We start from the raw sequence: 13,995 nt of genomic DNA, 5'->3' as shown, positions 1-13,995 counted from the left end.
CTCTCTCTCTCTCTCTCTCTCTCTCCTATCTCTGTCTCTCTCTCTCTTTTTCTCTTTCTTTCTTTCTTTCTTTCTTTCTTTATCTCTCTCTCTCTCTCTCTCCCTATCTCTGTCGCTCCCTCTTTCTCTCTCTCCCCCTCTTTTCTTCTTTCTCTCTCTCTCTGTCTCTCTCTCTCTCTCTCTCTCGCTCCCCCTCTCTTTCTCTCTCGCTCTCTCCCTCTCTCTCCCTCTCTCTCTTTCTCTTTCTCTCTCTCTCTGTCTCTCTCGCTCCCCCTCTCTTTCTCTCTCGCTCTCTCCCCCTCTCTCTCTCACTTTCTCTCGCTTTCTTTCTTTCTCTCTCTCTTGATCACGCTATGTCTTGTGTACTTTATTTAACATGCCATTTTTCCCATTATTCCCCTGCTGTCTGGTGAACAAGGGCCACTCTTTACTGATGGAAGACGTCCAAGCGCTGCACTTAAAATATTTAGCAGTCTGGGCCGCATGTTAATGAAAGTGTCTGCGGCTGGCTGCTATTTTAGAGACACCTGTGTGAGCCGTGATTGAATTCTCAGAGGCTGAGGAGTGCTGATTTTGTGTGGAGGAGAGACAGCGAGCGAGAGAGACGCAGAGGTGTTAGGACCAGAGATGTAAAGAAGAGGGGGGCAAAATATTTCAATTGTGATGGCCGCAGCCATAGCGTTGTGTTGTCTCAGACAGATGGATCATGAATACGGTCTAGACGCTGTGAGTCAGGGGGCCGTGAACGAGAGAGGGGCCTTCACACTACCCAACCCCCATACACACACATACTTACACACTGTGAGTCGAGCGTAGTTTTTATAGTTTTGATTTTAGTTTTATTATGATTTTAAATTAGCTTTTATTTTTAGGTCCATTGTCCAAGTTTTAACTATTTTGCTGTATACTTTTGTCATTTTATCAATTATTTGTTTATTTTTTATGTTGCTATGTATATTGCTGTTTAGTTTTGTTTTTGTTTATTTGATATAATTTTAGTGCTTTAAACCTATTTCATTTGATTTTTGAAGCAGCATTTATTTTTTAAATTAGGCAAAGTTTTTGCTTTCGTTTTTTTATCCCTTTAAGGTTTGAGATGCAGACGGTGTCTTGAGCTTGTCTTGGTTGCAGCAAGTTTGGCAAAAATTCACATTACTATGGAAGAAACTTCATTGCTTTCAACTTTGAAAGTATAAATGCAAATCTTCAGTTAGACCTGCAACCAAGAGAAAGTGCTGTTTACCTTTAAACCCTTCGGAGAAATGACGTCTGGAAGACAACTGTTGCAAATCTTCATTTATTAATGCACATTTTTAATCAAATAGTTTGCTTACAGTTATACTAGTATTTACTACATAAAGGCCACTTAGACACACTGTGCATAAAGGTGCCTAATAAACTAAACTGAAGAATACATGTTGTTGTAATGGATCTGCCTGTGATAACCCTGTTTAGCTTTAGGGGGAAATCAGTCACGTTTAGAGACCTATAGATTTTGACATGAAACAGTAAAACTGATACTCTCAGAGTTCATACTACACACACTCACGGATCTTTCACATGCTTGGCTTTATCTGGCCTGAATAAACATCAGCGGTTGGCCTCATTACACTAGAGCTCTCAGCGTCTAGACGTTCAGAGTGAGACACGCTTGCATGTTTATGGCAGTCAGACAGGAAGCACTTCGAATTACTGTTACATCATGAAGGTTTAGTTCAAACCAGACTTAACTAAACCCTGCAGTCATGCCAACGTTAAATCAATATCAAAATCTCATAATAACTGTGTCAGGAAATGTCTGGGCCGCGTTCTTAACATTAAAGAAGAGTAAAACGTAAAAAGAATAGAATTCTGTCTATAAGAATAAACCAAACCCGTATCTGTAAGAACAGCACATTTAGATGCATTAAGGAACTGTTCGAAGTGAAGTATTGAAAAACAGACTTCATCCATTTGGCAGAGCCCTTAAGGATGTATTAAAGAAACCATCTTTGGCCAATTGTTCACAAATTTGTAGATGTATGATCTGGGAGTCTTCACTACTAGGAGGTTAAAACGGCCTCACATCCAGCAATAAAATACAAAAGCTATTGAGTCGTAACTGGAGTGTATTTAAAAGCCTTGTGGTCACCCGGTTCTGTGTGTATGGCATGCACAAACAAACACGCACATCCTGACCCTGCAGAGAGGAAGAGGATTTTCAGTTCTGGAAAGAATTGCTCAAAAAAGAACAGACGCAGATGGATTTGAGACAAACACTAAAGCAGCATTATTAGATGAAATCATTCTGTCTTTCTGCTTTAGAGATGTCCTTTTTTGAATGCAGGAACAGGTTGTGAAAATCTTGAAATGCTAACACATTGCAGTGTGCTTTAGTTACTGTCACGAGTCTTCAAGATGTCGGCCTGCTGTTTGTCAGTCCGGTGGAGTCGGCCCTTAAGTATTTTTGTGCTCCCTCCCTCCGGCAGTTGTGCGCAGAGAGTGTTCATGTCTCTCTCTCTCTCTCTCTTTCTCTCTCTCTCTCTCTGTCTCTCTTTCTCTCTCTCTCTCTCTCTCTCTCTCTCTCTCTCTGTCTCTCTCTCTCTCTCTCTCTGTCTCTCTCACACTCTCTGTCTCTGCAGCAAAGCCCAAAACAGACAGAGACTCTGCATCAGCAACAGGCGGGTAGGAGACTGCAGATATCTGACTCTGCCCCTGAGACGCTGGTTTTACATTGAACATATGATTTCAGTGGAAATCTTGGCTTTGTATTGGAGCATGTATCATTCTGAAATACTTCTCACATGAATGAGTATGTTATTCTCAGATCGCTGGCTGTTGTCGTATAAACATATCATTCTCTTCAAGCTTAATTCACAACAGGCTTCACAAATTGTTGCATTTCCTTATTTAGCATTGTTGTGAATTCGTTGTTTGTATATTCTGAAGTGTCAGCAAGTTTCAGCATGGGCTCATTCTCACTGCGATTCTAAAAAAAAAACCTGCAAAATGTGTGGAATATTGCAGAAAGGAGGAACTTGCAGCTTTTTTTTAATGTATCAGGTCAAAATCATAACTAGACACATTTACACTTAATAAAAACTGCCTAACCCGACAAATCCTTTGCAGAATAAAAGTTTTTGTTTTCATAATATAGTTTATTTATATTCTGTATAATAATTGTAAATATTTCTTAAATATTTCCATGCTTGTCTGTATTTATATATACACATGTGTTTATACATTTTTTATTTATACATAATTTATACGATATTTAAATATTTTATTTTATTTTAAAATCATACATGCATGTGTATTTATACAGTATATACATCTTTATTATACACAGTGCACCCACATATATTATGTATACAAAACTTTTATTCTGCAAACGATAAGTCACGACTAATCATTAGGCAGCCTGTTCTGAAAACTCACTGTTCAGTTCGCAAAATTCACAAATATCAAACTGTTTGCACTTGTACTCCGTTTTGAAAATGTGTCTTTTTGCATTCGCAGTTACTTTAGTGCATATAAAATAATTGTCATGTTCTGTTAAGACGCAGGAAGACTAGATGGTGTTTGATCTGTAAATTGTCTGTACATATACATGATTCCAAAAAAACTGTTGGCTAAAAATGCATGTTGCACATTTCAGGGGTCTCTGTAGCCAACAGCATTGCAGGCGCAGACATACAATCCTTTTTGGGCTGGCAAGTAAATGGCACATTTGTAAAGCGCCTGTCTTGGGAGAAAACCACAAAGTCTCCATAGACTCTAAAAAGCCTCTAAATTAAATAATTTCCTCCTAAATGTTTAAAATAACATGATATTGTTATTCAACACAGTACTTTTTTCTTGTTCTGTATTTGGGAGGAAGCTGGTTGATGGTGTTAACAAATGTCATATTTGTGAAATATTCCGTAATAATATATCTTTACTGATACATGCTTCTTACCAAATCCCCAGTAAAGTGGAAACATCTCATAATGAGATATGATTTGATCAGCTTGATCTTCTTCCTTTCTCCGTCTGAGTCTTTTAGCACAGTAAAGAAATGAGAGAGGAGACGTGTCCTGGTCTGAGGTCAGAATCCTACCGCAGAGGCTCTAAAGGTTGCTAAAAGCCAGGCGAGACAGTCAGCAAGGACACACCAGGGTGTGTGTTTTGCCTCGGTGGATTGCGTTGCTTTTTTACGAGCGGTTTTACTGACTTGAAGTGTCGTGTCGCTGGGCAAGAAGAAGCGGGAGGAAACTGCACAGACATAAGACTGAAAGTTCTTCTAAAAACTTGTCGGTGTGTGGTTTGTGTTGCATAATGCTGATTTCTGCATTCTCATTTGCTGTAAGGGCTATATATAAAGTCAAACAAGTGTGTGTGTGTGTGTGTGTGTGTGTGTGTGTGGGTGCATGCGTATGTATTATAGATAGTATATAATAAAGTCATGTATTGGTTCAGCAGTACACATAAAGACTTTAGTTTCAGAGTTCAAGTCTGTGGTTTCCCTCTGTCTGTAGGAAGTTGTGTCTTGCTCTCTGCCTGTTTGTTTTCTTTTTTATTTGGATGGATCTCATGAGAAAAGAAGAAATTAAAATGAATGTGCACCATGTCAGGTTTATTAATCAGACGCAGATGCAGATAACTACTAAGAGACCTTACACTTAATGCTAATACAGGTTATAGACTAGACTCCCTTTATTGAATAAGCAACACCCTAGCAACCCCTAAGAAGGCCCTAGCAACTGCATAGTAACTAAGATTTGCATGAAAAATACAGAAAATATATACCTTATTCTTGTTTATTAAAGACTACACAGAGCTCTAGTTCTCTGGTTGTCTGAAATGTTCACTAAAGAAAAAAATATATTGTAAACCGTGTTAAAGGGATAGTTCACCCAAAATTCCAAATATTTGTAGATGTATTTGTTCTGCTAATCACAAAGGAAGATATTTGTAAGAATGTCAGTAACCAAACTGAGTCCATCCACCATTGACACCCATAGTATTTGTTTTCATACTACGTCAGTAAATGGGGAGTGAGATCTGTTTGGTTACTGACATTCTTACAAATATCTTTCTTTGTGTTCAACCAAACAAAGACATTTTTACAGGTTTGGAAGAATCTGAGGGCGAGTAAATGATGACATACTTTTCATTTTTGGGTGGACTATCTCTTTTAAAACAAAAATGTAAAAGCAGATACTTCTATAAACACAAGTTGAAGAATTCGTGCTAAAGGTAAAAGTGTGTGTGTGAGAGGTTCAGTCTAGCGGGAGAAGTCAATAGTCTGAGTCTGTAAGTCTGGTTAATGAATACCGGCCCCTCTGGGCGATCCCTTCATGTAAACACTTCATCACAGCAGGAGTAAGAGACTGCATAGCTCTCAGGGGTACGGCCATCCACCGCCCATGACTTTACAGCCTATCAATATCTCTCCATCTTCAGGTAAACACACACAAACACAACCAGAAGCTGAAGTCTTCCTCACTTCTCTCAAATCACTTGTTTTCTAGTATTAGACTATTAGTAATCGTCTAGTTAGTGAGAAAGTTAAACTCATTTACAGGGGTGACTGAAGCCTTGGGACTTGTTTGACTTGGTTTTACACAACCAAAGTTTGTTTATTGACCTTTCCGCCGAGAACTGCTCACTTTGATGGGGAAAAACCATTCAGAAACCATCTGACTCAAATGAAAACCAACCATACGTGGTTTTTATTCCTGCATTTTAGGGTTTTTCTTTATTGTTTATTGTTTTTCTTTCAAATTGTTGATGGTGTTGACAGAATGTGTCCAAGCAGCACTACTGCCATAAATCATTATTATTAGTAACCCTTTATATTTGTGACTGGGTTAATCTAACCGATAGAAAGTATTAAAAAGTGCTTTTTCGACGCAGTAGTTGACAACACAGGAGAATTTTTTTTAAATAATTAAATCCCGAGGTTTTTTCTCAACTGGATCTTTGGGTTCCTCACCACTGTGTCCTCAATGGCTGCACTCGTGTGGACCCCCAGGGGGCTGCTGACATCAGCCTTTGAATTTTGTACTTGTTCATATTATTTTAAATGTAACATTTTGTGTGAATTATTACTACCCCATCTAGGAATTTATAGTCTGCATAATATATATCCTGTGTTTCTCTTCTTTTATCTTCTACCTCTGTGTGTTTGTGTGTGTGAGTGCGTGCGTGTGTGTGAGTGAGTGCGTACATGCGTCCATGTGCGTGTATGTATGTTCTGGTGTGCGTTAGTGTGTGTCAGTGCTTGTATGTTTTGTTTGGTGTGTGCGGGCAGGCATATGGGTTGTGTGTCTGTGCTTCTGTGCGTGACTGTTTGTGAATGAGTGTGTGCCTGTTTTGTGCTGTGTGAGCATGTGTGTGTACATTTGTGTATCTTGAGTGAATGAGAGTGCTATTGATACCTTTTCTATTTTATACATTTAATGTATTGTTTCTAGTTAACATGTTTTCATGTACAGCTGCCTAGTAACAATGAAAATTGTAAAAAGCGCTCTATAAATAAATGTTGAGTTTCGGGTACCGTGTTGGGATGCTGTTGCCGACTCCGGGGTATTGTGGAAATCCATGCATTTAGCTGAAAACTGCTCATTTCCAGCCAGCTCTTTCTATTTTTGGGTGAAACAGACATCAGACGGTCAGTGAATGGACTGTGGACAGTGTGTAGGTGGTGGTTTGGGGCCTTGAGACTATATTTCGCTATACTCGGGGGCCAAATTTCTCAAAATGGCTATAGTAAAACCTTAAATCAGCCTCTTTTGGCGGCAGTAACTCCCGCCGAATGTTTCCAGTAATTGCAGATCAGACCTGCACAAGATTCAGCAGAAATGTCTCTTCACTTCAGCAATATTCAGTGTTTTCAGGCCCTGAGATGGCACCCGTAAAGCACTTTACCTTGTGATCTGTGGCCCTGCTTCAGTTAGTTTCATCTTTCTTACTCTTGTCTTTTTGTCCGAACAGAATATATCATTCTAAACGAGGTGTTCCTGCCCGGTGCTTTATATTCAGGGAACATTTCTTTATTTGAGCGGACATCAGGAGCTGCGCAGTGGTTGGTTTGTCTGTGTATCATGCAGGGTGATGTTGATCTCTGCTGAAGTGATGGCTGACGGCAGTGTGATTTCGACGTGCACCTGAGCAATCACAGGTGGTGTAACAGAGCCAGACTGATGTGTCTGTGTCTCAGCCGAAGCAGTTTTGCCTCTGGGAACACACGCTATGACTCATTTTTAAAACCACTGACGAATATTGAAAAGGATTTGTGGTGTGAGAAGATACTGTAAGAAGGATTAGTATTAGGGAACTAACATCTGTATTATGTCATGAATTTGTAAATGATTCCGGATTTTCTTTCTAGTTGTTTTGTTTTGTGTACATTTTTGAAACTAGGTTCAGATATTTTCTTGTAAATCTACGAATGCAACGATATTACATATGTGCTGATACAATAACGTTTCATATCCAAATTCAGAGATTGTCATAAACTTCATTTTTCTGTTTGATCTCATCTTGACCGGCTTGTGCCGATTTCATGTCATGGTTGTGCTGTTAACTCGGTCTGGAACACTTCAAACTATCACACATCCGTGAGAGGTCACAGGAGAAAGTAGGACACAAACAGGTCACTCTGCCCGTATTCAGAGCTATGTAGCAGTGTCATGACACCAGACGCCACTGGAGGATGCTAATGAAAAACTTGCGTCTCTGCTCCAACTTAAGACATAACAAGGTCAATTCTACCTCTCATGTGCAACAAATAATTTTATTTGAATGAACATGACTGATTCGAGAAACAAGTATTGCTATATAGTTAGTTAGTTATACAAACATTTCTTTTGTTTTATTCTAGTGAGTACACAGTAAGTTGCTTGACCTTTATTACACTTTAATTATGTTAGACTGGTTTTGTTAAATGGATCAGTCACCCAAAAATTTAAAGTCTATCATCATTTATTCACCACCCCAATGTGATTCAAAATCTGTATATGACCTTTAAAAAAAGATTTTGTGTCCGTACAATGGGAAACAGTGTAGTTCAAAATATAATAATTTGTGTCCTGCAGAAGATAAAAAGTCATTTTTGGGTAAGTTCAATATCACAAAAATCTGTCCAGGTTACATTACATAAAAAATCAAATAAATATACCTCAATTTTTTTATACCTTACTAATGTGGACCAGCAGGTTTACTACATTCCTATAGAAGGAATTATCATGAAATATTTCTATAATCTAAAATATTCTAAAACTCTTTAAGCAAAACATTGTCTAATTTATTTGGAATTTTTATAAATTGTTAATTTGTGAAAATGTTATATTATTAGATTTACCCATTAGGAGCATAAAAAGTACTCTTAAAGTCCCCGTGAACCGGAGTTTGCGATTGTTTCTACTTCCGTATTTTGACGCATTTCCGAGTAAAATAAAATTTCGAATGAGAAGAATAGTGGGTGTGGCTTTCGTCTCCCTTATGCGATTTGATTGGATGTATAAAACAGCTGTAGTATTATGAAATTGAATTGGTAGCAGACTGACAGTTGATGGGGAGGAGTCAACAGAGGCTCCGCCTAAGCCGTCTAACATACGTCATTTAAGATGGATCGTCATTACAGGACGGAAGTGCATTTTCAGATTTTAACCGAAGATTTTGAGGGATTGATTTAATCGAATATTATGGTTTGTTTTGGATGTAATGAAATGTGTAAACACGATTTAAGGTTAAAAACATAGTATTTTCCACATACCGTGCATGTTTGTATTTCCTCTTCGCCCCGCGTCTCTGAAACGTGGTGATTTTTACAAAGGTCAACGCTCTGAAAAGCAAGGTGTGCTATGATTGGTCAGTAAACCAGTGCGTAGTGATTGGTCGAATACTGGAAGGGTGTGATGGAAATGTAACGCCTATTACCATATTTGGAACATCAGGTTCCAAAGCATTTGTACTGAGAGGTACGCCCACCTCACTTGCATATACATTTGGGCGGTCTTAGTCAAATCATACCACCAACTGACGTAGATTTGTGGGGGTGTGGCTACAGGAGGCGTTTCAGGCAGGTCTGGGTGAGCTTTCGCTTTTTGCAATTTTACGTGTCAATGCATGGGCAACTTATAACACATCAAAGACTCAGAAATACAGGCATTCGCGCCGTATGACCCCTTTAAAACGAGAACGCCACAAATTGTTAAACTATTTTACAATAAACACTGCCATATTCCAGTAAAAATGGCATTGTACTTTTATTTTACTGGGACCACACTTAAAATCTCTATATTTCATTGGATGAAATTACAGATATTTTGTTTATTTTAAGGACAGATACAAATAAGCTTTTAGAGTCTCAAACAAAAGATTAAAGATATAGCGTAACTCTGACAGTTCAGACACACAAAAAATGATGTTCATGCTTAACTTTCCCGATCACCCCGTGTCAACATTTGCGCTAAATCGCTGATAAAAACCTCAAGCAATTTCCATGCAAATGTCTCCAAGTTTGCGATTATGTTTTCTAACCTCATACACTCCGAGTGTGACTCAAATGTCCGTTTCGGAGCCACAATGTTTCACAAACTTCACTCTGCCGGACATTCCCCACAGCAAACCGGTCCGGATATATTTATAGACCGCAGACAGTTTGGGACAGAAGGGGGGTGTCTGACACATCTGCTGAATATCTGCTAGACTGCGGGGTCAGCCCAAGGTTAAAGCCTCTTCAATGCCTGCCTTGACTGCTCGTGGCTGGCACTAATGAGAGTGTGTGTGTGTGTGTGTGTGTGTGTGAGAGAGTGTGTAATTCTAACCGCTACACACACACGCGCAGTTCTCTCTCTCTCACCACTGCCATTGTCAGCGCCAGCCTCCCTCCCACAGCTCGTGTCTGTCTGTCTGGAGCTGCTCCCCTCTCGGAGGAGGGAGGTAGGGACGCGAGGAGGTGGGGTGTGAGCCCGAGACAGTCACGGAAAGCCATTCTTCTGAATGAACGCGAGACGAAAAGACCGTCAGGATGCGGGGAACGTATTTACCCTAGACGAACAGCAGCGAACGCGAGCGACGATGGCATGAAGCGCGAGCGAACCGAGAGGCCGACACCGACTGCTGCCGTGAACGTGTCCGTCAGTGCGTGCGAGGGCCGCGGCCGGCGGCTCTCTCGCCCCCGTCCCGTCACTTTCCCCGAGCCTCCATGCGAAACATCACGGTCCCGGACAGCAGCTCCAGAAACAACAACGCCAACTCCAATGACACATGCTCCTGCAACTGCACCCTATCCCAGCCACAGGGAATGGATATATGTAAGTAGGGCGGGAATTCTCCCCCGAGCAGTTTATCGACTGCGGTCGCGTATTAAAAACGGCAAGATTTGGAAACGGACGAAAAAAACGGCACGTCGGAATGCGCAACGGCTTCTTTTAAGCGCGTGCAACTGTGTTTTGGTTTCAAACGTTGCGTCAAATGTTTCGTTTGTATAAAAGTTCCGTTTCCGAAATCTTTGGGGGTTTTATATGGCGCCGGAAACGAGCCAGACAGTCGTGAATGTGTCTCATCTTATTCTGAGGTAGAACATTGACCGTTATCTGTCAGTATGTCGCGTGCGCACCCGACGAATTTGGCTGTGGCGTATTGAACTATTTCTTCAACCTTCCCAAATTGTGATGCATATTAGTCAGAAACGCATTTTACACGGTACTGGTCGTCTTAAAGCGACCTCGTGGATAACACATAGGGTAGAAAGTGGATGTTTTGGGCATCGGAACAGAACTCATCGCATCAGTTTTGCTGTGTTGCTGCATATGTCTTAACTCCATCACTTCTGCTGGATTCCCAGACAAACACTCCTCTAGAGTTGACCAGATGTACTCATTCCCACCATTAATGCACATGTGATCACATTTTACATTAGAGTCATGTTACATGGGAACCAGACTTAATGTGCTCTTATACTTTGTGGACCTGCTTGTTGTTATTACTGCAACGCAGATGCTGTAATGTAAAGTGTAGCCGGAGATCTTTATGTAGGTCTGCTGGAAATTGTGGTCCACTGCAGCCGCTCAGTCAACGCTTCCTTCGCTTTAGCTCAGACCAGCTGAGACTCTGAGCCGTCTGATCCACAGAGGACAAAAAGGCCTGTCATAATAAGCACTCGCGCCGGCTATTTCTGCCCCGAATGGGATGAATTATTTAAAGTAAACGCTTCGTATAAAAGAACCGACCCGCTTTCTGAAAGGCCCCTGGCTGGTAGTCGACGCTGATGTGTTGGCCCAGAAACTTTCCTTTGCTTGTGAATCTGAATTGGTTTGTGTAGCGTGAGATGGATGACGCATATGTCGTGGCTAGACCGCATAGGAGAGAATTTGGGAAAAGAGATTCAGGAGATGCGTGATAACATGCCCAGTTCACATTTCACTCCAAAATCAAGGTATTTTGCTTGGCAAGAAAAGACGCACGTTTGAGGACACGTTCGGTTTACTTAAGTTACATAATTATTTCGTATTTTTTGAAGGAATTTGATCCAGACGTGTTTTTGATGGTTGTGTGCGTTTGTCGGAACATGAATTCACGGTTGCGTTGGTGGGTTTCCGTGTCTGTGGTGTTCGGGACGGGCCGTGCAGACAGTGGAATGCCTTGGCGCTCCCATTCTACTGCAGAGCTGGACGCATTTGGGAACTGTGATCCAGCAAGGCTTGGAAACTGAGGGAACCAGTGACACAGCAGACGCACACAAACACTCACACACCTTCCAGGTCCCAGCCGGAAAACTTGCCAACACAATCAGCGTCGTATTAGCTTCAGCATTGGCTCACCTCGCATGGTTACATGGTTGCAGTTTCATGAGTGTGCATGTTATTGAACCCGGGGAGTCTCCTTTCCTGTAGCCTTTCCGGGTCCGGCCCCTCGTTAGCCATTGTGTTTTAGGCTCGTCCTACGTCTGAGGTGGTGCAAGTTAAAGGCTGCTTGTCTTATCAGACAACGGCTTTACAGCATACGGCTATTTCAAGAGAAAACAGAACTCGGCTATAAATAGAGCGCCGTGTTGAACGCCACCGTAGCTTGCTGTGCAGCACGAAAGGAGAAATACACGACCAATGTATCTTCGGTCTGACCGCCTTGCTGAAACTCACAAATGGCTGGACACACAAATGGATTGTTGTTATCCGTTTCCAATGGGGCAGCGGCCAAAGTCAAGCAGCAGAATGGGGAAACAGGATATTACACAGGCATTCAGCTCACCGGTGTGCTGTGGCTCGTATGTAACCCATACGCAGGGGACAAAAACACCATCCTCGTCAATATCTGATCTCTGCATCGGTTTGGCACCTTTTTTATTTTCCACCGGCGGGCCCAAGTTTGGGCCGAGCTGCAGGTGGAGGCCTGAGACGAGACACGGGAGTCGAGTGTTTATTGTCGTAGTGTGCGGTGAACTATTTATTTCAGATCTTAACTCCATACATTTTGGGGTTAAAAGGGTAGAATGGGAGGATGTTTTATTTTAGGGCAATCACGGCCTGTGTCCACAGCGGCGTTTCTGCCGGCGTACGCAACGATTTTTGAAAACTTGAGCAGCTGGTGTTTGGCATTCGACCGGGCGCAAAAATGTTTAACTTGGGGCAGAACGCTCAGCTCATATTTTCAGTAGAGATTTTCACAAAAGTTAGAATATCCGATCTGCAATAACTATTCAAATATTAAAAATGCTTTTCATAAGAATACAACTGTCGCACCACAAGGTTAAGTTCCCGCTACAGAATACCTTCGAGTTGTCACGTTTTATTCAACGCTTTTTCACGTCATCTGTAATGATTTTATAACATACAGAAAAAATAATTTGTAAGTGTTCCTAATCTTTGTTCGATCAGATCACAAACTAGTTTAAATATTTTAAATTTACACGCCGGATGCCCGGATCGCGTTTTATGCTCAGCTCACATCACCATATTAAATGTTTCAAAACTGGTGAGCCACAGAATTCTTTAACATTATTTACATTAGGTATAAAAATACGAACGTAAAATGAAGTAATTAACAATAATGAATTTATTACCATTACTTCTTTGGAGCGGTTGTTCTAAGTAAATTCATATTCGTTCTTTAAAAATATATTAAGTAATGCTAATTTCAACGACGTGAAACATGAAAATTAACATTTCACTGCAACTAATGTTAATGAATTTGGCCTTAACATAAGACTGGCACCTTTTTACAAACCTAAAAGCCTGAATTTTGGACGATCTTTAGAAGTTTAAAGAAGTTCAAATAGGGTCGTCGCCTTCAAGTTACAGCCAATAAGTAAATTAGCACAGATGCTTTTTTGTTTGTTTTAAAACATCAGCAGGAAATATCTTCCTCAGATGACAGTCACGTAATAATCAAGCACTATGTCTCAGTCTTTGTTGCGGGGTATGTTTGGGGATCTAAACAGTCGGCAGGGAGGTATCAAGCCTATCTACTTTATTTATGATCAACGTTATAAACAATAAAACCAGATATTCTTGTCAGATCTGGGTTTTGTTCTCGTGAGAAGAGCAGCGCGTGTTCTCCGCTGTCAGGTTGTTAACCATCGGCTTGTGTTGTGAAAAGGTTCAGACATCGGAATCGATGGAAAAAATATCGTTACGCGTACTCCGCCTTTAAAAAATGGTATCGCTGCATCCCTAGTTTTAATCTACAGAGGAGAAATGAAAAAGAATATTGTGTCCGATCGATGCCGATTAAACACGCTATTTTTTCTTACGTTTATCATTACGATGTCTAAGTGAAATTGCAGAGAGTGCAGCAGTGATTCACACTGTTGTGTGTGAGTGTTCGTGAGCCGAACAGTTTGAAGTGCATGAACACACAGGAGGGATCCGTAATTGCCTTGTTAGAGAGGTGTCAGTCAAACAACCCTCTGGGCCCTAGCACGCCATCCAGGACAATTTGCATGCACTGCTCGAATCTTCCTCTCCAGCAGCGCTCCTGGGTTGGCTCAAGGTCACACACCTGCCCCCGTAACCCCGGGCAATGCAA

The 13,995-nt window shown here is 41.0% G+C and overlaps 1 protein-coding gene across 4 annotated transcripts in view; it reads left to right on the top strand.

The window, feature by feature from the left end:
• The window catches only part of ldlrad4a (low density lipoprotein receptor class A domain containing 4a), a 65,289-nt gene that overhangs the window by 36,917 nt on the left and 14,377 nt on the right, over window positions 1-13,995 (top strand). The window contains exon 1 of one of the 4 annotated variants that reach the window (XM_056741063.1): window positions 5,361-5,424. The exons of 1 other annotated variant lie outside the window; for it this stretch is intronic. In XM_056741063.1, the coding sequence (XP_056597041.1) occupies window positions 5,388-5,424 (37 nt within the window). In that variant the 5' untranslated portion in view covers window positions 5,361-5,387. Of the gene's footprint in view, window positions 1-5,360; window positions 5,425-9,071; window positions 10,284-13,995 lie in introns of those variants that run through there. 2 more of the 4 variants (XM_056741062.1, XM_056741061.1) reach the window with 2 other exon arrangements.

Source organism: Triplophysa dalaica, chromosome 25, assembly GCF_015846415.1.
Source record: "Triplophysa dalaica isolate WHDGS20190420 chromosome 25, ASM1584641v1, whole genome shotgun sequence".
Taxonomy (NCBI): Eukaryota; Metazoa; Chordata; class Actinopteri; order Cypriniformes; family Nemacheilidae; genus Triplophysa; species Triplophysa dalaica.
Note: the sequence above shows the minus strand (reverse complement) of the source record. Positions and strands in the feature narration are given on the sequence as shown.